This window comes from Myotis brandtii, unplaced genomic scaffold, assembly GCF_000412655.1.
Source record: "Myotis brandtii unplaced genomic scaffold, ASM41265v1 scaffold4, whole genome shotgun sequence".
Classification (NCBI taxonomy): domain Eukaryota; kingdom Metazoa; phylum Chordata; class Mammalia; order Chiroptera; family Vespertilionidae; genus Myotis; species Myotis brandtii.
In genome coordinates, this window is record NW_005365371.1 from 1927288 (window position 1) to 1952837 (window position 25550).

Below are 25550 nucleotides of genomic sequence, written 5' to 3' on the forward strand. Positions count from 1 at the left end.
TGGCAGTCGCTGACTTACACTCACCCTCTTCAATCCTCTTTCCCTACGGACTCCCAGGAGCACCTGTGCCAGGAGCAGTGAGGAGGCTGCAGGCCTGCAGGAAGGTGGTCCTCACATCTAGACACCCCAGTGTTCTCTGTGCCCCTCAGGAGCCCGGGAAACAGCAATGTATTGAATTCCTCCATTTACTTGAGGACAATTTTCTTACAAAAATAAAAAATGCCCCACTCCAAAATGTGCAACAGAACACAAAATCCAGCCCCAGCATACTTCTATGCAAAAAGGGTGTTTAACAAAACCCGGCCCAGTGCCTCCCCACATCTTCCTGGTCATATTTATTGCTACTAATTATGAGCTTCCCTGTGGACTACTGCTCACGGTGGGCAAGCAGTAATCAGCCCTCCATACATAAGAAAGACTCCTCCGAGTGAGGAGATACTTTCATCTATTAACTTCGCGTGTGTGTGTGTGTGTGTGTGTGTGTGTGTGTGTGTGAGAGAGAGAGAAACGTGTTCCCAGCAGAGCCTGCCCGCCAGGTCCTGACATCTCAGTGGTTAATGTGAGCGAGTGTGGTGAGAACCATGATCACCACATCTGTGAGAGCCAGGGGAGGAGTGGGCTGACTGGGACTTCTGCATGTGGCCCTCTCTGCAGCTTTCCCAAGTGCCGTCCTGGACCCCAGAGTGGGCTACGGGGAAAGTTATCCTTTAGTGGAGGAATTTGCTCTGTTTAATTCACGTAGTTATTTTGAGAGTCCCACGTGTGGAATTTGAAATACTGGAACATTTTCATTCTTTAGTCTTTCCATTTTTGGGGGGGTACCATTCATTATGGATCCATGAGGCTGAAAATATTTTAGAAGAAAGTTGCTGGTGGTAATAATACGAGTCATACTGTGGGCCAGGGCTTGTATAAGACTTGATAGATTTCAAACCATGCTTTAGTTCTTATCTTGTTTTGCTCTTTTTTTCTATCCCTATCCCTCACATACAACAAACCTGAGAGATAGGCATGGTGAGAATTTTTCCCCTGAAAAGAAGTGAGAATGTAGGGAGGCGAGGCGGTCACCCAGGGCGGGTAACAGAACTGGACCTGCCTTGGGCCTGAGTCCGCTCAGCACACCAGGTGCCAACCCTTCGCCGTCAGTTGTCTCCTGATTGGCGTTTGAGGCCTCCTTTTGGTCTCCCTAGTGAGTCCGGAGACATCACCCTGAAGATCTGCAATCTGATGCCTCAAGACAGCGGGATTTATACGTGCATAGCAGCCAATGACCACGGCACCGCGTCCACGTCCGCCACGGTGAAGGTGCAAGGTACAGACTCTCTCCGTTAAACGTTTTTTTATGGTTTAAACATATGCTTATTTTCGTAAGGTGCACATGACAGCATTTACCATCTTGACCAACTTCCGGTGTCCAGTTCCGTAGTGTGAAGTCCATTCACACTGTTGCGCAGCCAAGCTCCAGAACTCGTTTTCTCTTGCAAAACTGAAACTGTAGCCGTTAAATAACTCCCCATCCTCCTTGGCCCCAGCCCGTGGCAGCGCTGTCCTACTCTTCATCTCTATGATTTGTGTGGGTCAAGCATTTTCTGGTGGCATTACCAGGGCTCCCTGAAAACTGGGGTGTGGGGGGAGGAAGGGGGGTTCCATTGTGAAAATTCCAAAGCAAAGTTCCAACAAACAGGAAGAGAACGAGTTTTTGCTGTCTGTGGGGGAGAATTTCCGACAGCAAGGTGCGCCTCCCGGGCCTCCCCCTGACCTGGGGAAGGTGGAGAACATCACAGGGAAAATGTGAGATGCTGATTAGGTGACGTTTCCTGGGTGGCGTTCAACCCTGGTGTAAACGACCCGGTTCTGCAGAAATAGCCCTGGACCCTGTCTGTCTTGCAGGCGTTCCCGCGGCCCCCAACCGCCCCATCGCCCAAGAGCGGAGCTGCACCTCGGTGATCCTGCGCTGGCTGCCCCCGGCCAGCACCGGCAACTGCACCATCTCCGGCTACACCGTGGAGTACAGAGAGGAAGGTGGGTCACCTGTGTGTCCTCTCCTCCTTGTAACAAAGCCTGCAGAGCCGTAACACCATTAGTCTCCGTGCCCGTCATCAGCTGTTCCTTCTTGTGTCTCCCAACGCGGCACCATGGCCCCAGCGCCAGACTGCAGCGCCTTCTCGGATCTCAAACACCCAGTCGGGGTTTTTCACAAAATGGTGACTCACGGCGGGTTTCTAAGTGCCTTCACAGGCACAGCCCTGCTCAGCGTGCTCAGTGACCCAGACAAGCCCGCCCATTCCACCCACCAGGAGGCAAAGGCCTAAAGAGAGTTAGGGAGCAGGAGGCTGGAGTTAGAGCCAGGTCTCCAGGTTGCTAATCCGTGATCTTTCTCCCAGAGCAACCAGGAGGGGAGCAGGAGCTGAGCTTTAGCCACCCCCTCCCCTGACAAAATGTAGAGATCACTATACAGCAGGGGTGGGGAACCTTTCTTCTGCCAAGAGCCATTTGGATATTTACAACGTCATTCTCGGGCCATACAAAATTATCAACTTAAACATTAGCCTGCTCTATGTGGTCAAACATTTAATTAACTCACCCCTAATGCCTTGGCAGGGCCAGACCAAATGATTTTATGGGCCTTACTTGGCCCGTGGGCCCGATGTTCTCCACCCCGATATAGGGTGTCCCCTAAAAATGTATACACACCCTTTGGATAGTTATAAAGTCAGTGTTTATCAAGTGCTTTTCAGTTTCAAAATTGAACTATCGGCTGTTAAAGTGCATATACTTTTTGAGGTCCCCCTGTATATATCATTATATATAGTAACTTTTTAACAAATTGTTCCGTTTTTTAATTTGTTACATTTACATGCTAAAGTGCATGCATTTCTTCAGCAGTTGTTAAGAACTGAGCCTGACACCTACTTAGCTAAAATCAGAAGTTGCCAGGGAGCTGATTGTTAACAACACATCTCTGAGCCCCACAATGAATTACAATGGAAAGTAATGCTTGCACCCAGAACCAAAATCATGCCTTTCATTACTCCTATTATTTTAACTCTTCTCTCTCCTGGTAAACGGGGCCCATGCAGTTTAAAGCTGTTTATTTCTGCATCTTTCTCAGGCTGCTTACTCTTGTGTCTCCCAACTCCACACAAATCCATGCTGAGCTGACAGGCACGTTTCACAAAGTTCGTATTTATGCAGCATTAGTCAGTTGGGAAAATCATCTAATCTCTCTGAGTCCCGGTTTCTTCATCTGTACAGTGAGATGAATGCCCCTGACCTTGGGTTTTCTGTGGATTTAAGTGAGGAAGTGAAGTGAGAGAATGGGGGGAAGCTGCCTCCCACGGGTCTTCACAAGCAAGTGGTGCTCAATATGTGCTCATTTCTATTTTGTTGCCATTTCCAAACCCTGTTTTCTCGTTGTTGCTTTTATGTTATGTGAAGAATCGGCCCCACGCTCCTCCGTAACTTCTGCATGACCTATGTCTCCTCACTCTCACGTGCACAGCTGACATGGACAGAACCTGCAGGCCAGTTGCCTCCACACGCCTCACTAGGATATTGAACCCAGATCCGCCACAGCTGCCCCAGGCTTTCAGAGCCAGACACAGTGACCACAACGGCCCTTTGAGTGGAATGTGTCCATTTCCCTCTCTTTGTTTGCTGAAGGTCTTTGAAACAATGTCCCTCTGGCTTGTTCTCTTTCTCTCTCCTCGGAAATCGCACGCTAGGTTCCCAGGCCTGGCAGCAGTCGGTAGCGTCGACCTTGGACACTTACCTCGTCATCGAAGACCTCAGCCCCGGGAGCCCTTATCAGTTCAGAGTCAGTGCCAGCAACCCCTGGGGGATCAGCCTTCCCAGCGAGCCCTCGGAGTTCGTGCGACTCCCAGAGTACGGTGAGTCCCACCACGCCCCGCACCCCAGTGGGTGGAGGCCAGGCGCCCCGCACGCTCACCGGCACTGTCTGCCCATTGCGTGGCAGCCGCTGTCCAGCGGGTGGCCTGGATTGGCTCCGTGGCTTCAGTCAAGTCACAGTCCAGAGGCCTGGTGAAGGCTGTTTCTGTAAAGTGTGATTTCAAGTGTCTGGGAGCAAACATTAGATCTCTGCCCTCCTCCTCCCCCGGGTTTACCTGCAGCTCCCTGGGTGCCGTGCGTGTCTCCAGGAACCCAGAGGAGCAGGCAGACGTCACTTGTCATGTGGATGTTACCTGCCCCTCTTCTAGGACAGGACACCAAACCCTCCTCTCCCCTGGGAACTGGCCAGCACAGTGAACCTCACACACTAGGGACACCCCCCCCCACTCCCCGATTTAAAATGGGGAGAGAAAAGCAACCTGGTGGGAGGATTTGATCATTTCCCTATCCTCTACCCTCCCAGAACACCTCTTTTCATGTGGGTTCATTTTTATGTGAATGTGCTGAATAATTACGAAGACACACATATAACCAACTACACATGAGTGTTTTACAAACGAGGCTCTTACTTTGTCCACCTGTTCATGATCTCACCAAGTCACCTTGGTCCCGAGGACGTTGTGACAGAGGAAACTTGTTGGCCTAAGGAGATTTTTGAGAAGTGGGGTTTGAGGCAGTGCAGGGGAATGGGCTGGGTGTGTTGGGGTGGAGAGAGGAGGTCTCTATACTTAAAAGGCAACGAATCTGCGTCTCTCTAGGTTAAGGGAGTCCCAGAATCTAAGAGTGGCTCCAGAAACCTTCTGGGGTCCAAGACAACAGCCCTGCCCGCAGCTGAGGCCGGAAATGCTCCCCGCTGGCTCAGCACCCTCCCACTGGCCTTGCTCCGGGTGGGCCTGCGACTCCCTGGGAAACCTTGGCCTGAGTCTCTTCCCTCAGATGTCGTGGTGTAGGCACCTTCTGCCTCCGAGGGGCTGTGCTCAGGGACGACCACCCCTCATGGTTTGCTTCTTGAGAGCCATGGTCCCCAGAGACAACACAAATACACAGTAGTGTCACGCTCACACGTATGTGAATCATTGCCAGAGAATTAACACGTCATATAAGGAAATGCTGTGAAGATTCTGCTCAGGCGTGTGTTTGGGGTTAAGCTAAGTCATTCAATATACGAGATGGGCTCATTGATGCCCGAGAACAGCGGGGTGAGGAAGGGCAGGCTTTAGAATGTTTTGAGTACGTTCCTTCCCTTCGTCCTTTCCTGGCCCCGTAATTCCTCCCGGGCCCTCTCGGCTGTGTCCTCCCCACCGCCCCAGTCCTCACCAGCTTTGCTAGGCCTTTAGCACGGTTTCCTCTCTCCCCTTTAGTTTTTTCCAGCTACTGTTTATTAGTAGCATATCCAGAAGCTCCATTCCGGACCATCCCCGAGTTTCCGTGCTGATGTAGACAGCACAGGGCGGGAGTCTGGATGCCACGTCAGGTTCCCCTGGGATGAGATTTTTATAAAGAACCTGTCAGGGAATCCTGGCATTTTCCCACCAAGTTAGGCTGCGTGTTTAGTCCTGAGAGTTGCTTTGGGTGATGCTGGACCTTTTCTGTTAGCCTTTTTGTTATTCTTCGTCACTTCCTCAATCTCATCCATGGATTCTCTCTCTCTCCCAAAGATGCTGCTGCTGATGGTGCCACCATTTCTTGGAAGGAAAATTTTGATTCAGCTTATACTGAGCTGAATGAAATTGGCAGGTACTGACTCCACTTTCTGTTCCTTCATTCGTGAGCACTTAACAACATCCCAGCAGAATAATGACCGGCTTTTGTTGTTTATTTTTTATTCAATGCATTCTCTCTAAAGAAAATATTAGGACACTCATGTGTATTTTCTCTTGTTCTTTTTCTAACTTCTTAAGTTGGAGGCTTCACTCGTCAGCTCTCAGCCTTTCTTTTTTTCTAACATAAGAATTTAAGGCTCAACATTTTTTTCGAAGTACAATTTTAGCTACATCTCCTCAGCTGATATACGGCATTTTCATTATCATTCAGTCCTAAGGATTTTTCCTTCACCTATGATTTTTTTCTTTGATCCAGTTGTAATAGAAATGTTTTAAAATTTATAAATGTATGAGATTTTTACAAATTATCTTTTTGTTACTGATTGTAACTTATTGCATTGTGGTTGAAGAATCGGGTCTGTAAGATATGTTTCTTTGATTTTTGTTGGGACTTGCTTTATGAGTAGTATGTGGTCAATTTTTATTAAAAGTTCCATGAGTTCTTGAGAAGAATTATACTAATTATACTAATTGTTGGGTTCAGGTCTCTATGGACGACCATGTGTCAAACCCATTGTTTTGTGGACCTTTCTAGTCCAATCACCCTACACACACACACACACACACACCTCTCTTTCTCTCTCTGCACACATATGCATTCTCTCTCTCTCTCTCTCTCTCTCTCTCTTTGTATATTTTGGTTAGAAAAGTGTGTCTTCAAAAACAAAAAGGATAAAGTATGACTTCTTACACAATCATGAAAATAATGTATCACCTGTACCAAAATATAGTTGATGGAAAGGAATGAAAATGGTTGTCCCTTGTGCATGCATTGGTCCCCAGGTGGTCTAAGTGAGAACATGTGAGTAGTGGATCTTGGAAGTCACCCACCACCCCGGATGTATAAAAAAAGAGCACCCACCGACAATGGGCCATCAGCATCATGGCCAACTCTGACTGACGAATCTCAATGAAGCCTAAAATTTCCTAAGTGGGGTGGTTTGACAGAGGTTGTGGAAACAGCCAAAATGTTTGAAATTCCCATGTTTTAGGCAGTGGTCACAATGTAAACCACTGCCTTTCATTATAGCACCTTTCACCAAAAAACAACTTTAGCTCCACATTTCTATCTTCTCTGACAAAAGGCCAATGAAAATTTGTGTGTTGTTGATGATGATGATCTTATTGAGTATCTATAGTGTTCCAGATACTGTGCAGATAGTATACAAAAGTTGTACAATCTGATCCTTAGAACACTGGGACAGTGTTTGAGTAAACTTCCAGTAAATGGAAACTCAACCTCGAGGTTCCGCACTATTAACATAGAGCCAGGATTCAAATCTCGGGCTCCCTGACTCTAAGCCTGTGCTTGATTGCTAGCTTCTGTTGTTTTGCATCATAGCAATTTTTGTCAAAAATAAGCTGTAGTCATGATTGAAATCTAGTTTGCTCCGTGATATTGAAGTTTGTGAAGCTAGCTATGACCCTAATTATGAGCAGGTCAAACGGGTTCCATCACCTGGCTGCCCCAGTTAATTCCTCCCCAGCTGCTGATGGTCTTAGGCTAAAGCCTGATTTAGCTAGAAGGGATGGATGTTTTGATATTTCTCAAAGTGCAGATCAATTTTCTGATCTGTTCAAAATGTTAGCGACACCTCTCAAGGACACCAGGGAGGTGGTACTGGACAGCCCCCTGAGTCAGTGGGAGAGGTCTGTCTCCAACCTCCATCCTTGTCTTCTTATATAAATGAATTTATACCAGTGACCTTGACTGCGTTGTGAAAAGCCAATGTAGTAAAGCAATGAGAGCATGCGCCTTTATTGAAAAAGCAAAGCAAGCAAACCTATACATTTGGCTTATGGAGCACAGAAGGGCTCTCAGCTGATCTGAAGAGCAGGTTGGGTGGGGGTCCGAGGGGTTATATACCGTCTTGTCTATCGGTTTCAGATTCCTTTGCTGACTATTTTGGTACAGATTCATTCTCAAAGTCCCTTTTTACTTTGTCGTGGCCTTCCCAGAATTCTTGAGACGCACCTGGCAACTTTATCTTGCCAAGTCTCGAGACTGCTGGCTCCTCTGCTTAGGGAGTAAACCGGTCCTTTTTTCCCTTTCTCCTTTCCCCCTGCCTTCCTGCATTCTCTCCTTAGGGAGATTTTTTAACCATTTGCTCCGTGTCCTTGGCTGGGGAAGATAAGGGCTTGTTAGTTACAAACTGGCTGCAAATTGCCCACACTATTTGGCCTTGTTTTAACGTTCCCGTCTCAGTTTTCCCATTCCTCCTGCCCTGGAATCCTGTAACAAAAGCCATCTCTGGTTTTTCAAAAAATCACATCTCCAACAACCTACGACATTTCCTCTAGCCCTAAGATAGTCCTCATATTTTCAGAAGATCTTTTAAACATGCTGTATGTTACTAGGATGGAAATAAAACATGTAGATACAGGAGACACATGAAAGATATATGTGCCAGGGCCATAAACATGAGCCCACTTTCTCCATCACAGCTACACCTGGAATTCCAAGCATACATGACTATCTTTTTAAAAATCACTCTCTGGTAATGAATATTATAAAAATCATGGTGCAAAAAGAAATAGCTTCACGCCTATAGCCCATCCATAGAGCATGGCATAGTAACCGGAAATAAGCTATCTAGGCCCCAGTGCCGTTGAAGGAAGCCAGGGAGTTATTCCCTGGGAATGCTGACTGGTGCAAGCATGTCAAACTCGCGGCTTGAGGGTTGCAGTACCAGGCTACCCTTTCACTCCCTCCCAAGACTTCACTAAATCTATTGTAAAACAATTTTTAAAGCAGGAACATAAGGACAAGGACGTTAGAAGAAGAGATAACAACAATAAACTATTAGAAGCAGAAAAACAGGTTGAGAGGGTGGCAAATGACCTGGGAAACCTGAGAAAACCCAATCCAAGTCAGATGTGGGGTCAAGTGGGAGCCCTTGTTATAGCAGAGTTCCCCAGAAGTTTGGGTGTCAGCAGCACCCAAAACCTCTGGAAACAGGTATGAAGAGGATGCTAAGGTTGGAAGGATTGGCTGAACTCTGTGTGAGGAAAAGCTGTGGCTCCAATCTCCTCCCAGCTTCAGGCCGCTGTGTGATTGTCCTCCTCCACCCAGGGAAGGCCAGAGGCTTGTCCTCTGGAGAGAGCAGAGCAGGCAGCCTCTGTCCTCAGGGACACCAGCACAGCGAGGGCAGATCCCTGCTCCAGTCAGGCGGTGAGGAGACTGCGTGCACGCTGGGTGCTGAGGACCCAGCTCTTACCCACACTCAGAGCTTTCAATAGCTCTTTAGTCCCAATTCTTACAAGGAGCCAAGATGGAGGAAGCCCATTGCAGCCTTTCTCTCCCACTGAATCACAACTAGAATCCCTGGGAAAAATACAAAAAAAAAATAAACTATTTGAGAATTCTGGAAACACACACACACACAAACAGGCAAATTGGGGAAGTCAACACTTGACAAAAGACAAGGGCAGTGGCTGTGAGTTTTCTATTTGTTCTTTTCTCCTTTGCCCCACAGGTGAGCCAAATCAGGACACTGTGGCATGCTCAGAGAGGAAGTGCTCCGAGAGAAAGCTGCCTTTCTGGCCAAAAGACAGGGCGAGGGGTCCCTTTGAGCTGAGGAGCACAGGGAAATTCCCCTGTCGCATCCCCCACACACACTTCTTCCTCTCACTGCTCTGTGCCAAGGGCACTCATGCAGCGCTCTCTGATGATGCAGGAAGCTAACACTCAGGGAGTCCCATCTTTCTGGCCAGAGGAACCACACAAAGGGGTCCACAGGAGCCAGACTGTGAGGGAAATCTCAATGAGGAGAAGACTAACTGCTTTTATCAGGGACATATAGCAGGGATTAGGGATTATAATGCTCTGGACATTGACAGCTCACATCATCCATTACAGTAGAAGTTAGAAGGCAACAGAATAAGTGCTTCAAAATTGTAAATGAATTCTTTTCCACCTAGAATTATTCAGCTAAACTAGCAATCAAGTAAATGTGGGTAGAATAAGCACATTTGAGATGCACAAGTCTCAATGTATTTCCCCTGCACTCTGTTGGAACGGATTGAAGAACGCATTCTACTGTAAAAAGGAAAGATATGCATAGTTTACTAGATGTTCAGTCGTGAATAGCACTGATGTAGTTCCAGGAATGTAAATACTAAACGTTGATAACAATGTAATTCTGTTGGGAGACAGGGGATGGGGAAAGTGGCTGTGGGGTGGAGACAGAGGGAGGAAAGAGTGGGATGTCAGCAGATGATAACTAAAACTGAAAAAAGCAAGTAGTCACTCAAAACATACTGTATTTAGAGTCACAGAAGCAAACATCTAAATAATCAGCTAAAATACATTAAACTTGTATATTAAACTGCCTCTGGGGGAGGACAAACGGAGATGGTGGGATTATGGGACACTGTTGTTTTTAATAGCAAACCTTGTAAAGCTAAACGACTGTAAAACATGGGGATGCATAACTTTGACCAACACAAACAAAAATGAAGGCAGCAGGACTTCGACATGACCACAAAGTCAGGTGATCTGTCCTCAGTACTCAAGGTTCTCTGGAAGGACTGCCTTATCCTACTCAAACTCACAGAATGACAATGTGTTAATATATGATGTAAAATAGAACTTCCAGTTTGACCAAATACTTGCTCACTGGGCCAAGAATGGTGTCTGGCATATAATAGGCATTCAACTAATATTTGCCTGATACTTGTTTCATTGATTAGCACATTCTCTATAGCAAAAACAAACAAACAAAAAAAACCCCACAATTATTATCAGAAAGTTGCTTGGTGAGCACAGAGCCAGGTCAAGGAGTCAGTTGGACAGTCTTGGTCATGGCCATGGTGTCGGATGTATCCATTTCAGCTAAGGGAATGAACTCTTCAGACCGTTCACTCCTTTATTCATGGGTTAGGGCACCTCCAGCCTTGATGGCTTGTCACCTCTTTGACCCTCTCTTTCTTTGCTTCCATTGCTGATCACCCCCCTCCTTCTACTTCACTCTCTTACTACCCTCCATAGGGCTACAGCTGTCCCTGGGAACATTTCCTTTATTTTAGGTGCGGTTAATTTTGGTAGATGTAAAAATAGAATGGTTGGTTATATACTTGTTAAATGTCTTTGTCAATTAAAGATGCAAACTGAAGTATTAATGAGTGAAATAACATGTTATATAAATTTTGCTTAAAACACTTCAAAAAAAAGCAAAAGGCAGGAAAGGAATAGAAGAAACAAGGTTGGCAAAATGTTGATAATTATTGAAGTGGGCTGCTAGGTGCATAGAACATCTATATAGTGTCCTTTCTATTGTTGTGTATATTAGAAATTTTCCTTAAAAATAATAAATATAAAATTAAATTAAAAATAGCCTCTTTAAAATGTTTTTTAAATATTATAAGTAGAATTCCTCTTTTAACATTGTTACTGTTATTGTTGTATTTTATAGAAATACTAGAGGCCCAGTGCACAGATTCGTGCACATTGAAAGGAAATTAATTAGAAGAAATATTTTAATATCGCTATTCGCCCTTTCTCTATAATAGAAGTGTCAACCAAATTCACCATCAACAAGGACAGATCAAAACACACACATGTGATTGGCGCCAGCAAGAGCTTTATATATAGATAGATAAACTTGCTTAATTAGACCTGCTTCCTGATTTAGCTAAACTTTTTCCAGCCCAGTGAAGCACCCCAACTTCTCTTTCAGGTAATTGTCAGCAACACAGCAGTAAATATCAACACAAAGCAAATTATTGTAGATCACACAGGAAGAACAAAGGGTAAATATTTAACTGCAGCACTGTTTGACTATATTCTGCACAGTGAGAAAACCTGAAGTCATTTTCAAGGTCCACCAAACCAAATTCACCATCAACAAGGACAGATCAAAACACACACATGTGATTGGTGCCAGCAAGAGCTTTATATATAGATAGATAAACTTGCTTAATTATGCTTTCTGATTTAGCTAAATTTTTTCCAGCCCAGGAGATGAGGCACGGGAAAACATTTCACAGACATTTGGTTAAAGTGTAAAATGTTTCCACCTGGCTATAAAGCAAGTCGTGCTCCTGGGCTGAAGAAACTCCAAGGAGGCTAGTCGAAGCCGGGCGTTGCTCTGTGACGTCATTACCCGGCACCCACAGCGACCGTTTCTGGGCTGGGCTGGGCTGTGGGCCGCATTTTATACCATGGGGTCTCCGCAGCATCGGCTGTGATTTGGTGGGGTGTCGCTCTGGGTGGTGGCAGGGCCTATGTCCCAACTGGGGGAAGCCAAGTGTTGTTTTGTGGGCACCAGGTCCATGGTGCCGTTTCACTGTAAATGGCCAGTGTGTGCCAGGGCAGCTCCTGCATTGAGCGTCTGCCCCCTGGTGGTCAGTGCACATCATAGTGACCAGTTGGACAGCATATCCTTTTATATAGAGAGATATTCTATTTAGAAAAGAAAACTGAACCTGTGGTTGATGTTGAAAATGACAGAAAAATATTTTTGCATCTCAAAGAAGCCTAAAATGCTAAGGAAGGAAAAATGGTGTTTCTGAATGGTAACATTGTAATTAAAAATACAGTAGTCCCCCCTTATCCATGGTTTCACTTTCCACAGTTGCATTTACCCATAGTCAACTGTGGTCTGAAAATATCAAATGGAAAATTCCAGAAATAAACAATTTATAAGTTTCAAATTATGCCCTGTTTAGAGTAGCTTGATGAGATCTCCCACCATCCCACTCCGTCCCACCCAATACATGAATCACCCCTTTGTCCGGCACCTCCACGCTGTGTACGCTTCCTGCCCATTAGTCACTTACGCACCATCTGGGTTATCAGATCAACTGTTGTAGTATCACCGTGCTTGTGTTCAAGTAACCCTTATTTTACTCAATAATAGCCCCAAAGCTCAAGAGTAGTGATGCTAGCAATTCAGACACACCAAAGAGAAGCCATAAAGTGCTTCCTTTACGTAAAAAAAAAATGTAAGTATGTATAGGAAAAACATGGTATATGTAGGGTTCAGTACAGTCTGCAGTTTCAGTATCCCCTGAGGGTCTTGGAATGTATTCCCCTGCAAAAGGGGGCAGGGCGGCCACTGTACAGGAAAATAGAATTCCTAATAAAATGTTACTATCTGACCACTTGAGTGAAAACATCACACTTCCTTGAATAAGATAGTACCCAGTTGACTAATGAATCTTGACAAAATGCTTTCTCCCTTCTGTTTCCCAGAGGCCGTTTCTCCATAGTGAAGAAGTGCATCCACAAAGCCACCCGCAAAGATGTTGCTGTGAAATTCGTCAGCAAAAAAATGAAGAAGAAAGAGCAGGCTGCCCATGAGGCCGCCCTCCTCCAGCACCTGCAGCACCCACAGTACATCACTCTCCACGACACCTACGAGTCTCCCACGTCCTACATCCTGATTCTGGAACTGTAAGTACAGGCGTCGTCTCCCTAAGGTGGTTCCCAGCTGTTTGGGTTATTTACTGGCAGTTGTCTTTAACGCAGTGTCTTAGGTGACTAAGTGTTCTATAGCACATGCCCTCTGCCCTCCAGTTTATAAAAATGTTATTCCCATTTTTTAGAAAATCCAGGATAAGGAAGCTCCTTAAAGGTAGGAGTTGGAAAAGCTGGGACTTAAACCCACATCTCTCTCACTCAGTTTTCATTTTCTTTCTGTTGTGGACTCTTGAGCTGGGCAGTTTAGAAAAACCTGATGGACAATAGGCTTATGGACAGGGCTGGGGTTGAAATGAGAGAAGGTTTGTGCATCAATCCACTGCCATCGCATCCCATCTACCATCCAAGAAATTCCTTTAAGGGTGGAACCTTAGCTTCGAAATGTCCCACTCATTCCAGATTTCCTAGGGACTCAGGCAACCATCTATTTTGGCCACAGAAGACATCAGATAAAGTAGTGAGGTCCCATTCTCCTCACCACTACCCCAAGCTAAGGACAGAGAGCATGCTGTGTGCTGTAGAAAGACTTTACAGAGACTAAAGAAAGTCTTTTCAGCAGTGCTGAGCCCTCATAGAAATGTTATCAGATTGGTGCCGATGAGACCCGGCCTGGGGAGGAGACAGACATTGGCACCAAAGGCCAATGCTGGGTTCGGCTCCACAGAACCTCTGTTCAGTAGAGAAGCACCTGCACTTACAGCTTACAACTGTCCTTTTAGTCTTGCTCTTGTGTGCTTCTTGGTCTAGCTCAGCGATTTTCAACCGGTGTGCTGCAAGAATTTTAAAACATGCAATACCTGACTATTTAGTCAAGGGCACTGATCTCTTTTCCCTTAGATTGTCAAATAAAAAATTGACAACAGCCAACACAACAGTAGCTGTCCAGTGTGAATAAATCAAAATTATACCTATTTTTTTGTCAGATGATTAAAAAAATATTTTTGGTGTTATGCAGAATTTTAGTAGTTAGTTTATGTGTGCCATGAAATGAAAAAAATTGAAAATTGTCGGTGTAGCTGTATGTGTATGGGGGTGTTTGCAGAAGTAACTTATCATAAATATATTTATGATGAATAAAAAAAGCCCAGCCCTAACTGGTTTAACTCAGTGGATAGAACGTAGGCCTGCAGACTGAAAGGTCCCAGGTTCAATTCCAGTCAAGGGCATGTACCTTGGTTTCGGGCACATCCCCAGTAGGAGGTGTGCAGGAGGCAGCTGATCAATGTTTCTAACTCTCTATCCCTCTCCCTTCCTCTCTGTAAAAAAATCAATAAAATATATATTTTTTAAAAAGCCCAAATGCAAACATCTTAGGCTAAATTTGTAACTTGGTTGAAAAGAAACAAAACCAACATTGTTAGTATTGGTAATTCTTTTGTGATACTTACACAGCTGTGCAGTAGCTGGTAGATTGTGACTTTGGACTTAGCAAATGCACTTACAAACAGCCTTTCTGAGCCTAACCTGTTTGTTTGGGAGCTTCATAACTCAAAAGGTGAATTCTGTGGACAGTGAATTATCTTTGTTTACAAGTGACATGTAATATTTGCCTATACTTCCGATAAAAGGTATTATCACTTGCATACCAAGGTGGTACAGCAACCCAGAACCTTTGCTCCTCCAGATTGCAGATCACCATCCCAGGGAAGGTGTCAATCACCAGGCTCTTGGTGCAATGGAAAGACGAGCCCTTGGAATGAAGAAACTGGGCTCTAACCCCAGCTCCGTGTTTGGGGCAGTGTATGTGGCTTCCTGGACCTCGGGGTTCTCATCTATGAAGTCTGAAGAATTAGTCCCACTTCTCAGAGATGTTGCAGGGATTAAACTAGATGAAGAGTGAATTGAACTAGTTTATCAACATGTACTGGGCACTCACTATGTGCCAACCACCGTGTAGACCTGTATCGGGGTGGGGAGAACAAAGATAAAAAAAGTAGCTCTTGACCATGATGAGCTATACGTTGAATGAGGAAGACCAATAGCTAAATGAATGGTTTCAATTTCGTAGGTACATGCATATTTTGGAGAGAGTTACTGTGAGAACCTAGAAAGGTACTTGGTTGGACTTGAGGTGAGAGGCAGTTCCTGTGCTAAATCTTGGTTATGCTGTGACTGTGGGTCTCCCTTTCTGTGACCATCCAAATGGCTGGTAGAGCTTTTCTCTACCAGGCAACTGAAGCACACAACTGAGGTTTCGATCCTCTGGTCCAGCGGTTCTCAACTTGTGGGTCGCAAACAATGAAAATACATCCTGCATATCAGATATTTACATTACAATTCATAACAGTAGCAAAATTACAGTTATGAAGTAGCAACGAAAATAATTTTATGGTTGGGGGTCACCACAACATGAGGAACTGTATTAAAGAGTCGCGGCATTAGGAAGGTTGAGAACCACATGGCAGGGCCTGGGCATCTACATTATCCAAGAGCTCTAAATGTGAACTTGGTGGCTGAGACTTTCGGATCTCAGAGCAGTGCTGCTGTTAATTTCTCCCTTGCGTGCTCCAAGAAGTCCAGGGGGATGCATCTCACAAACCCAAAACTACTTCATTCCATACTCACCACGCCCACCCCCTGTCTGTCAGGGTCAGAGGAAGGAAGGCAAAGGAGGTCTTCATTGTTCCCAACCTTTGCTCCTGTCAAGGGGCGCAGAAGAGACCTGTAGGAAGGAAGGAGCTGGAGAAGAGAATGGAAACTGGGCCAAAGGCATTTCAGCTGTGCTGATCCTTACTCAAGCTTCTCTGCCTGGGCATTTCCTGGGGATGTGCCTTTAAGAGCCCAGTGCACATTAGAGCATAACTGTCTGACATCTGGTCACTCCTTGCTAAAGAGGGCACAGGTACCTGGAAGTAGGTGGCATTGCCCAGCCAGTGGCTCAGTGGTTGAATGTCATCCCAAGCACCAAGAAGTCGTCGGTACGATTCGGTTTCAGGCTCGATCCCCAGTAGGGAGCATGCTGGAGGCAGCTGGTGGATTTTTCTATCTCTTTCTCCCTCTCCTTCCTCTCTCTCTAAAAATCAGTAAAAACATATTTTTTAATAAAAGAAAGTAGTTGGCATTTATTGAGCACTTACTATTACTACCAATTATATGTACATGCCTCATTGTCTCACTTGGTCCCAGCACAGTCCTCATAATGAAGTAGGTATTATTGCTGTGGTTGTTATTATTATTCCCACTTTAAAGACGAGGTAACCATAACACAGGGAATTAAATGACTTGCCCTAAGCTCCCAGCCTGCAAGTGGCAGAATCAGGATTCAAATCAGGGTCTGCCTGGCTCCTCCTACCTTGTTCTCAGTCACAGTTTTTAAGGTTGAAAAGTTGCTACTAGTAAAAGGCAAAGGTTTCAAAAGGGGATCAAGAATGCCAAAGAAAAACTTTGCCTAATTCCTGGATTTCACCAACTAAAACTTGACAAATAAAAATCCTTGAGGGATGTCAATTCTAATTCATTTATATTAGAATCCTTATGAATATTAAACAGAAACTAGGCTGCCACAATTTAAATGTTTTTTGTGTGGGTGAGTTCACAATGCCATTTGGGATGAGAGAAGGTAGGCAAGCTTTAACCACTATGTCTGACTTTGTAGAAGGAAGCAAATAAAAGCCTGTGGGGCTGCTTGTAGCCACCAGGTTCCAGATAATCAGATATTGCTGAGATAGCTTTCAATCTCTCTCTCTGAAGACTTCTCTATTTTACAACCTAACCTTTCAAAGGGCCTTGGAGTTGGATCTTTTTGGCCGTGAGCAATTTTAAAAGTTAACCAAACAGAATGTGTCTTAAACAAGGTTATACAGATGTCTTCCCTGAAGCACACCACATTTGTAATTTTATTTACTTGTTTGCTTATTTATTTATTTGTTTGTTTGCTTGTTTGTTTGTTTTAGTTCTGACTAACTAAACTCTGGATAAAATATGCCTGTATGACCACTTTGATCTCTATAACAGGGGGTAGGAAAGATCTTACAGATTTGTATGTGTGTTATTTCTTTGTTTCTTTACAAACATAGTTCCTTTGCCTCTTCCTCCCTACTTTCAGGATGGATGATGGCCGGCTCCTGGACTACCTTATGAATCATGACGAGCTGATGGAAGAAAAGGTGGCCTTCTACATCCGAGACATCATGGAAGCGCTGCAGTACCTTCACAACTGCAGGGTGGCCCATTTGGACATCAAGGTAATAAGAAACAGCCACCCCTGCAGGGAAGTGACCTAGTCCAACCTGCCAGTCATGATCCTTGAGGGATGTTAATTCTAATTCATTTTTATTTACTTAGATTAGAACCCTTCTGAATATTAAACAGAAACTAGGTTGTCACACAATTTAAATGTGTTTTTCGTGAGTTCACAATGACATTTGGGGTGAGGGAAGGTAGACAAGCTTTAACCACTACTTCTAACTTTGTAGAAGGAAGCAAATAAATGTCAACTTTTCCATGGTGCTCAAGAAAGGCCCTGTTCTCCAAAATGGATAATTTATTTCTTCACTTGATTCACTGCAGAAGTAAGGGATACCTATAAAACATGATTTTCCATGTCAAAAGACCTCCCAACCCCATTTAAGCTTAGTTTGAAGCCTCCTATGTGCTTTGCAGAGGGAATGTCCCATACACTATAGGCTTTATCAAAATACTAGAGGCCCGGTGCACGAAATTCATGCACTGGGCGGGGGAGGTGTCCCTCAGCCCGGCCTGCACTCTCTCACAGTCTGGAAGCCCTCAGGGGATGTCTGACTGATGGCTAAGCCGTCAGTCGGACATCCATAGCGGTGCCACGGAAGCAGGAAAGGCTCCCACCGCCACAGCTGTGCTCTCCAGCTGTGAGCCCAGCTTCTGGCTGAGTGGTGCTCCCCCTGTGGGAGCATACTGACCACCAGGGGGCAGCTGCTGCATTGAGCACCTGCCCCCCGGTGGTCAGTGAGCATCATAGCAATCGGTCGTTCTGCTGTTCGGTTGATTTGCATATTAGCCTTTTATTATATAGGATAGCAGAGCTGTGCTTGAACTAATGGAGTCCTACTGATAGTCAAACAGAGAGCTGAACTTGCCTTCTCTTTTCCCCGCCTCCTTGGAACTATCTCCTCAGCCTGAAAACCTGCTCATTGACCTGCGGATTCCAGTGCCTCGAGTGAAGCTCATCGACTTGGAGGATGCTGTCCAGATCTCAGGTCACTTCCACATCCACCACCTGCTGGGCAACCCTGAGTTTGCTGCCCCAGAAGTGATCCAAGGCATCCCTGTGTCCCTGGGCACGGACATCTGGAGCATTGGGGTTCTGACGTACGTCATGCTGAGTGGGGTCTCCCCCTTCCTGGATGAGAGCAAAGAAGAGACGTGTATCAATGTGTGTCGGGTGGACTTCAGCTTCCCCCATGAATACTTCTGCGGCGTGAGCAATGCCGCCAGAGATTTCATCAATGTGATCCTACAGGAAGACTTCCGGAGGCGGCCCACGGCAGCCACCTGCCTGCAGCATCCGTGGCTGCAGCCCCACAATGGCAGCTACTCCAAGATCCCTCTGGACACCTCCCGCCTGGCGTGCTTCATAGAACGCCGCAAGCATCAGAACGATGTGCGGCCCATTCCCAATGTCAAGAGCTACATCGTCAACAGGGTAAACCAAGGGACGTAGCCGTGTCCCAGCCCTGGAGGTTTCACATGGAAGTGCAGTGTGAACCAAAGGAAGACTGAATGTGCTGTAAATAATTCTGTTCATTATTTCACTCCGTGCAGTTCTCTGGATTGAGAGATGGTCCCTCTTAAACCTCGTCAGTGGTTATTCAGGGTCTGAGCAGCAGAAAAATCACCCTACATCCAGGGCTTTCCACAAGGCCATTCGGAAGAGACAAAGGAGGAGAAAGTCACAGAACATATTACAAAGAGGGGCAAGGATAACAAGAATACTAGCTGATACAGAATATTAATTGTGTGTTCCAAAGAGAGTGGGTAACTGGGCAAAACTTCAGCTCACTGTAGTGAGTATGAAAGGTTTCTCTGCCTTGGCTGAAATTTTAAGCCAAAAGTTCTGTTTAACAGAGATGTCATGTATGCCAACTAGTGTGATTTAGATTCCTTAGATATAGTTTCTTTATAGGAACCATCTACACATACAGTGAACTATATCCCATTCCGAATTCAGAGTTTTATAATGTAGAGGTCTATATGAAATCAGCATAAGTAACTTTGAGTGCTCCAGTTAGGACAGTGATTTCTTTACTGAAGCATTACATTGTTTTGACTAAGCACAATTAGATGACGAGTTTTTTAGAGCATTTTATACATCTTGTATAGAAATCTTTTACCAGAACCTGTGCATGAAGAGAAAGCAGCTACCCCTTTGCAATCTGTGGGTGAGAAGGCCTTCCTCTCAGTCACAGGCATTTGACTCGCGTAGGTTCTGTATAGGAAATGCTACTCCCCAATTCACTGGCAGCTCAGAGTTCATCTGGCAGGAAAGCCTGCCGGAAAATCAGTCCATATACAGTAAGAGCTGTAGGCTGCTTTTATGTCTACACTTGGTTTGAAATTGATAGTGAATATAACAGGTTCATACAAAAGGGCAAATAGAAACCTTTCCTACAATTTCTCTGAACTCTGTACCACCGCTTTCTGCTGACCTCTACAACTGTAGAATGCAGTCCCCAGAAAGCTGGCCTACTTGATTTCCTACCCCTTATGGAAGCTAAGGGGTGCTCACCAAAAGGAGGCAGCCATATATAGGCCTTGTAAAGGCCTGGTCCCAAGTCCTTTTTGAAGCCATGGAATAACGCCCGATACATCAGCCTAATAGAGCATTGAGTTTTAACTGCGATTGCAATACCTACCACCACTCAGCCGCCAATGTTTCCTGAGACTAAAAGGACTAATTGCACTTTGAGGCCGATGCTGCTTTCTGGTGTATATTCTCCACATCAGATGACTATTAACTGCCCTTTGTTCTGCTAGTGGAAAAACAATTAAACCTGGGCATTTCATGTTTTGTTTTTTCTATTTTTTGTTTTGGAAAACATTTTTGTTTTTGTGTTTGTACATGATCCACTCTTTGTTTTCTGGAACATGTTTTGAAACTTGTGGTTATGCAAACAATATTTTAAATATTTAAGTCACATATTTGTCCAAATCAGGTTTAATGGCATTGCTTCTGTCCTAGAGTGGGATTGAGAACATTGAAATCATGCAGCTCAGAAGTGCAAGCAGGGAGCTGACGAAGGATAAACAGAACTACAAACCTATCTAAGTGAAAAAGAAGGGTGGACATAAGCCTGAACTTTAATATATAAAAACACTGATCTGCACAGTGGAAAGGTAGAATTAAAAATACTCATCATTCCTTTCCACTGATTTCAAAGTCAACTTCCTCATCTACCCTCCACTTCATCCCATCCAAGATTATAAATGAATAAATGAGTAGAAAGTATAAGCAATAAGACTAGATAGCACTTCGTATTTTCAGGATTAACCAAATATGTGGAAACCGACTCCGACTGTGTTCGTTTCCTAGTTTTTGAGTGGCCTGGGCCATCAAGGGTCCCTTCCTCAGAGCGCTCCCTTGATGAACCCTCCATAGTCTTCACTTAAAAACGAATGTATATACAAATGCTATGTGACATGATATTTTAAAATGTAAAACAATTTACCGAAAACTCTTTTCGTAAACATGTCTTTATTGTGAGACATAGCGTAAAAGAAGAAAGCCTGGTCCCTGCGCTCATCGTGAGATAGAGTGCGGGCACTGGGGATTCCAAATATCCATATATATGGCCTGGCAAGTTCTGTTCTGTCCATCCCGGATGGCGACGAAAGAGCCCCTGCTGAGTCATTCCGAGTGTTGATGACCAAGCAGGAGACAAGCTGAGTTTCTGCTTAAGAAGGGCAGGGCCCAGGACAACGGTGCACGGGCTGCACAGGAGAGCATCAGTGGAATCGTGCTGTGGGGAGGGCGGTTGACAGGATGTTAGAGCCAAAGCTTTTGCATCAGCTTTTACAGCGGGGTGGGGAGGATTCAGACATGAAATTACATGGAATTCCCCCTCCCCAAGGGCACTTGGGGAAGTGAGGAGATGGAAGGGAAAGGACACAGGCATGAAAAGTAGTATGGTTGTGTTAACTGGAGCCAAAGTACAATCATTAGAGTAGAATAAGTTTAATAGAGGCCCCAAGAGGAAGAGGGTATAGTTTATCTAGTTTGGCAACTGAAGGAAACTCACAGGGACGCCCCCTGTCTGCAAAGTTTCTGGTTCCTCCCAACTGTGATGAGGTAGCGATCCTGGTTCAGGAATTCTCCACAGCGAGTTGGAAGTAACACGGAGTCCCAGAACAGGACTGGGAAATGGACTTTAGGTGAGAGATGAGGGGCCAGGGATCACTTCCTTGTACCTGTTTTGGGAGATATATTTAGTCCTTCGAATAACAAAAAAGTGGAAAGGAGAGAAAATAGTCCGTTTCTCTAATTAGTCCACTTCTCTAAAACAGTGGTCCTTGAAATAAAAACTTAATGAGGAATTAGTGAAAGTGAACTTCTAGTTGAACTGGGAAAAAATGTAAATGTTGGTTAAAGTCACAGGCTTCTTGCTTGGCTAATATTCATTGCATAGGGTTTGGGGTTTTTTGTTTGTTTTGTTTTGTAAAGGTGGGATGGAGAAAAAAGGGAAAGATCAGGGACAACTCATAATAATTTTTAAAAGGCATAATGATTTACTGCATCTTTTACAATTGTTTCCAATTAAATAGATTTATATCCACTTACAGCTGAATGTGGGAACATTTTTTTAAAAAATCGTGGTGTTGGCAGTGTCCTTCGGGTCTCTCACAGCCATATCACTCTTGGGGGAGAGGAGGAGGGGAAAAGCTGGCTTCACTGCTTTGTGACTCACAAAGCCTTTATAATGGTAGTGCCTTTCAGAGGGGAGGATGGGAGATAAAGAAGTTCATTGTATTTAGAGTGACTGATATTGCAGCATTTTTCTTCACTTTATAATATCTTTTAAATGAAAACATCTGAATATAGGGTGAGCCTAGGAATTCTTGAGTTACAACCTCAGCTATTCCTGATTCATCCTTTCTTACAGAAAGTCTTTGTTTTTATTTGGCCCAAATGTCCCCATTGTTAGAAAGTTAGGGGGAAAGAGGGTAGACGTTAATTTCATAGGAATGTTGGAAGAATACCTTAGTTGGGATGTCTAGAAAATACCTTGATTTTTTTTAAAGTGCTACACACTGCCAGTGCTAAGAATTTTATTGATAGGAACTTTGAACATTCCAATTTTTCAATATTCGTGTCTTTAGATACCGTTTGCAAACTCATGAGGTTAAATTCCATCAAGTGATTTTAACTGGAAGTACTAAGTGCTCTTTATCTATGTTATTTGGTCTTGGCCTGTAATTTTGATCATTTAAAAGCTTGTCTACAGAAAAAGGTTAGGAAGAACTGGTTGAAGTCTCATGTCAGTAAGCTGTCTTCTTCAGTATTTCTTATGGCAGACACACGAGTAAGATGCCCTCCAAAGCAACCGCTACTCTCTCCTCTCAGAGAGCTTTGCATTCTGGGAAAATTGGCAGAGAAGACCCCAGACAGCCACTTTCCTCACTGGGAGGGCAGAAGTGAGAAGAAAATATTGTCTGATTTTACACCTCACTCTTCAGAGTCTCACTGTCATCTGCTACAGAAACAAGTTAAATGTGCAGGTGTAGAAATGAATAGAACTGTTGGTTCGGGGAAGGAAAATCTTGAATCTTTCTTTTTTTTTTTAAGATAATTCGTTTTTTCAGGAGCATATTTGCTTTCTCATAGCCTTTATGATTTGGTGCCATGAGTTAGTCATCACTTTTTTCTCATATGAAAGAGCATGGAAATTTACATCTGTGAGAATATGTCCCCATTAGAGAATTAGGAAGCAAATATATTATAAACCAGATGGAGGTTATTTCTGTGAATTAACTAAAACTTTGCCCCATGAATTTGATAGAGGAGGGAATATTTCACACATAAGGGGTCTCTGTAGCGGGGCAAATGTGCAAAAACCATCCCTTGCTCAGTTTGGGGGAATGTTGACCTATTTCTTTCTCTCCCATGTAGCATCTCTGTGGAGTCCAGGCTAGGCAAACACAGTATGTGAGCTTTCAGTGGCTTCATTTGTATTATGGTTTTTCTTAACTATTTAAAATCTTGGGATCACATACTCCACTAAGGGAAGCTACTATGTTCGTATTCATTTTATAAACACTCTAAGGCTCTGGTTGTTTCATTAACTCTAGAGGATTAAAAGGCACTGCATTTTGTTCACAGACTACACATTAGAAAATATTCATGTGAGAAACCTATACAGAAATAGAACACAGAGGTATCATAGGCCGCATTTTCTTCATCACTTTTTAAAAAATATATTTTTATTGATTTCAGAGAGGAAGGGAGAGGGAGAGAGATGGAAACATCAATGATGAGAAAGAATCATTGATGCGCTGCCTCCTGCACTCTCCCCCCACCCCACTGGGGACCGAGCCCGCAACCCAGGCATGTGCCCATGACCTGAATCGAACCCAGGACCCTCCAGTCCACAGGCCGACGCTCATCCACTAAGCCAAACCGGCCAGGGCCATCACTTTTAATATATGTAGAAGTTAAAAAGCAATTACTCTAAGGTAAATTTTCATCTTCGAGGGATATTTGCGGAAAGCCTGCAATAGTACTCATAGGCTATTGTGTTTCCCTGTCAGCCTGTTTGCTGGGAGATTCTAAACTGTGGTCAGATTTAGTTTCTATTCAAATGTTCAAGATTAACTGCTTATTCACATAACTTATTTTGGATAGTGATAATAGCTGAGAAAATGGAGGGTGGTAGAAAAACGTGCAAATAAAATTATTGGAGTCCCAACTCTGGAGGCTTAATTTAAGCAACCTAACTTGCTAGCCCAAGAATAGCTAGAATAAGAGTTCCATCATGCCTGACTTCTTTCAAGAAATGAATCCACATCCAGGAGTACTATGGAAACTGTTACCATGATCTCAAGGACTGTGGTTATGAATTTGAAGTTAACAAACGTACATATTCTCTTACTAACTTAAGCCATATCTGTCATCTCTATGTTTGATCTTTTTTTACCCTGGTGCTTTTACCTCTGTTTCTGCCAAACTTCAGCCTACTCTATGGGGAAAGTGAGTGAAACTGTAGTTAAGACAAATGTGAAGACTGAAAAAACTAAACATCCTCTTTAGAGTGAGATCCTAGTCAGAGAACAGTAGTGATCAAAGTGCAAACTGTTAGAAAATACGGATATATGTACATCTGTACATGTATATAGTGTATAATATATATGTATATGTTATTGCTCATATGCAGAAATCTATCCATTTGAAGACAGCCCAGATGGGTCAGTTTTTCTATTGGAAAACGATTCAGGGCCATTCAAAATCATTAGGGCTGGTGGGTAGAGTTAGATTCTACTCAATTAGGAATTATTCGCAGTCTTGAAGTCCACAAAACCAAATCAACAAAGCCCGAAGCATAATGGGGCCATTGCTTAGGATATTATGCTTACATGGAGTCAGAAGTACCTTTATATTTGAATCATTAACAGTTGGTTTGCAAACTGCACTGGCACCTCTTGGTTTTGAGTGACCCCTCCCCACCAAGTCTTTTGGGGTGGCTTCTCTGGCTATTCAGATAAAAGGGCCTTCTCCATAAGTGGACAGGTTTCCCCATAGGGACCATTACACATATACATATAAGTTCATACTTTCATCAGGCTTGTTAATAATTGGTTTAAAAATCACTCCACAGTATTGATAAATAGCTCTATATTTTCAAGGTGCAGAAGAATTCCACAGCCTTAATTATTTCAGTGTCTTGCTGGTCTGCCTTAAGTGTATCTTCTGGGTTTTAGTTGTCTTATTATTTTTAAAATTTTCAGCAGTTATTCATTTTGTATGCACACAATGTCGTTTTGTAAATGTAGGTTGTAAATATTTTATTTGTAAGTCAAATTCACTCATGTGTAATGTTGTAAAGTGATGACCTGCTGTCTTGTCATTACTATAGTAAATGTTATAAGTTATGGATTGAAACTTCAAAATGTACATCTCACAAGTTATTCATGCCTATAAATATACTATACGAAAGATGATTATTTCTGGTGGCTTTTTTGTTTTCTAATTAAAACCTTTATTCAAAAAAGTAATTTTCTCTCTCTTTCCCCAAATATATGAAAGCTTTTGACAAGGTAAAAATATTACAACACTTTTTGCCCAGGATTTTGGATAGAAAGTAACAATTTTATAGCCTGGAGAAGAATTCGAAGGCATTTTCTTTATTTTTATATATTTTTATTGATTTCAGAGAAGAAGGGAGAGGGAGAGAGAGATAGAAACATCAATGATGAGAGAGAATCATTGA

General features: G+C 43.8%; 1 protein-coding gene across 13 annotated transcripts in view; it reads left to right on the top strand.

Annotated features, from left to right (window-relative positions):
• The window catches only part of KALRN (kalirin, RhoGEF kinase), a 586523-nt gene extending 565247 nt beyond the window's left edge, over window positions 1–21276 (top strand). For all 13 annotated transcript variants that reach the window (XM_005873113.2, XM_005873115.2, XM_005873109.2 and 10 more), the window contains 7 exons: window positions 1191–1312; window positions 1891–2022; window positions 3726–3890; window positions 5568–5646; window positions 12928–13128; window positions 17201–17339; window positions 18248–21276. In XM_005873113.2, the coding sequence (XP_005873175.1) occupies window positions 1191–1312; window positions 1891–2022; window positions 3726–3890; window positions 5568–5646; window positions 12928–13128; window positions 17201–17339; window positions 18248–18793 (1384 nt within the window). In that variant the 3' untranslated portion in view covers window positions 18794–21276. The remainder of the gene's footprint in view (window positions 1–1190; window positions 1313–1890; window positions 2023–3725; window positions 3891–5567; window positions 5647–12927; window positions 13129–17200; window positions 17340–18247) is intronic.
• Window positions 21277–25550: the final 4274 nt, after the last annotated feature.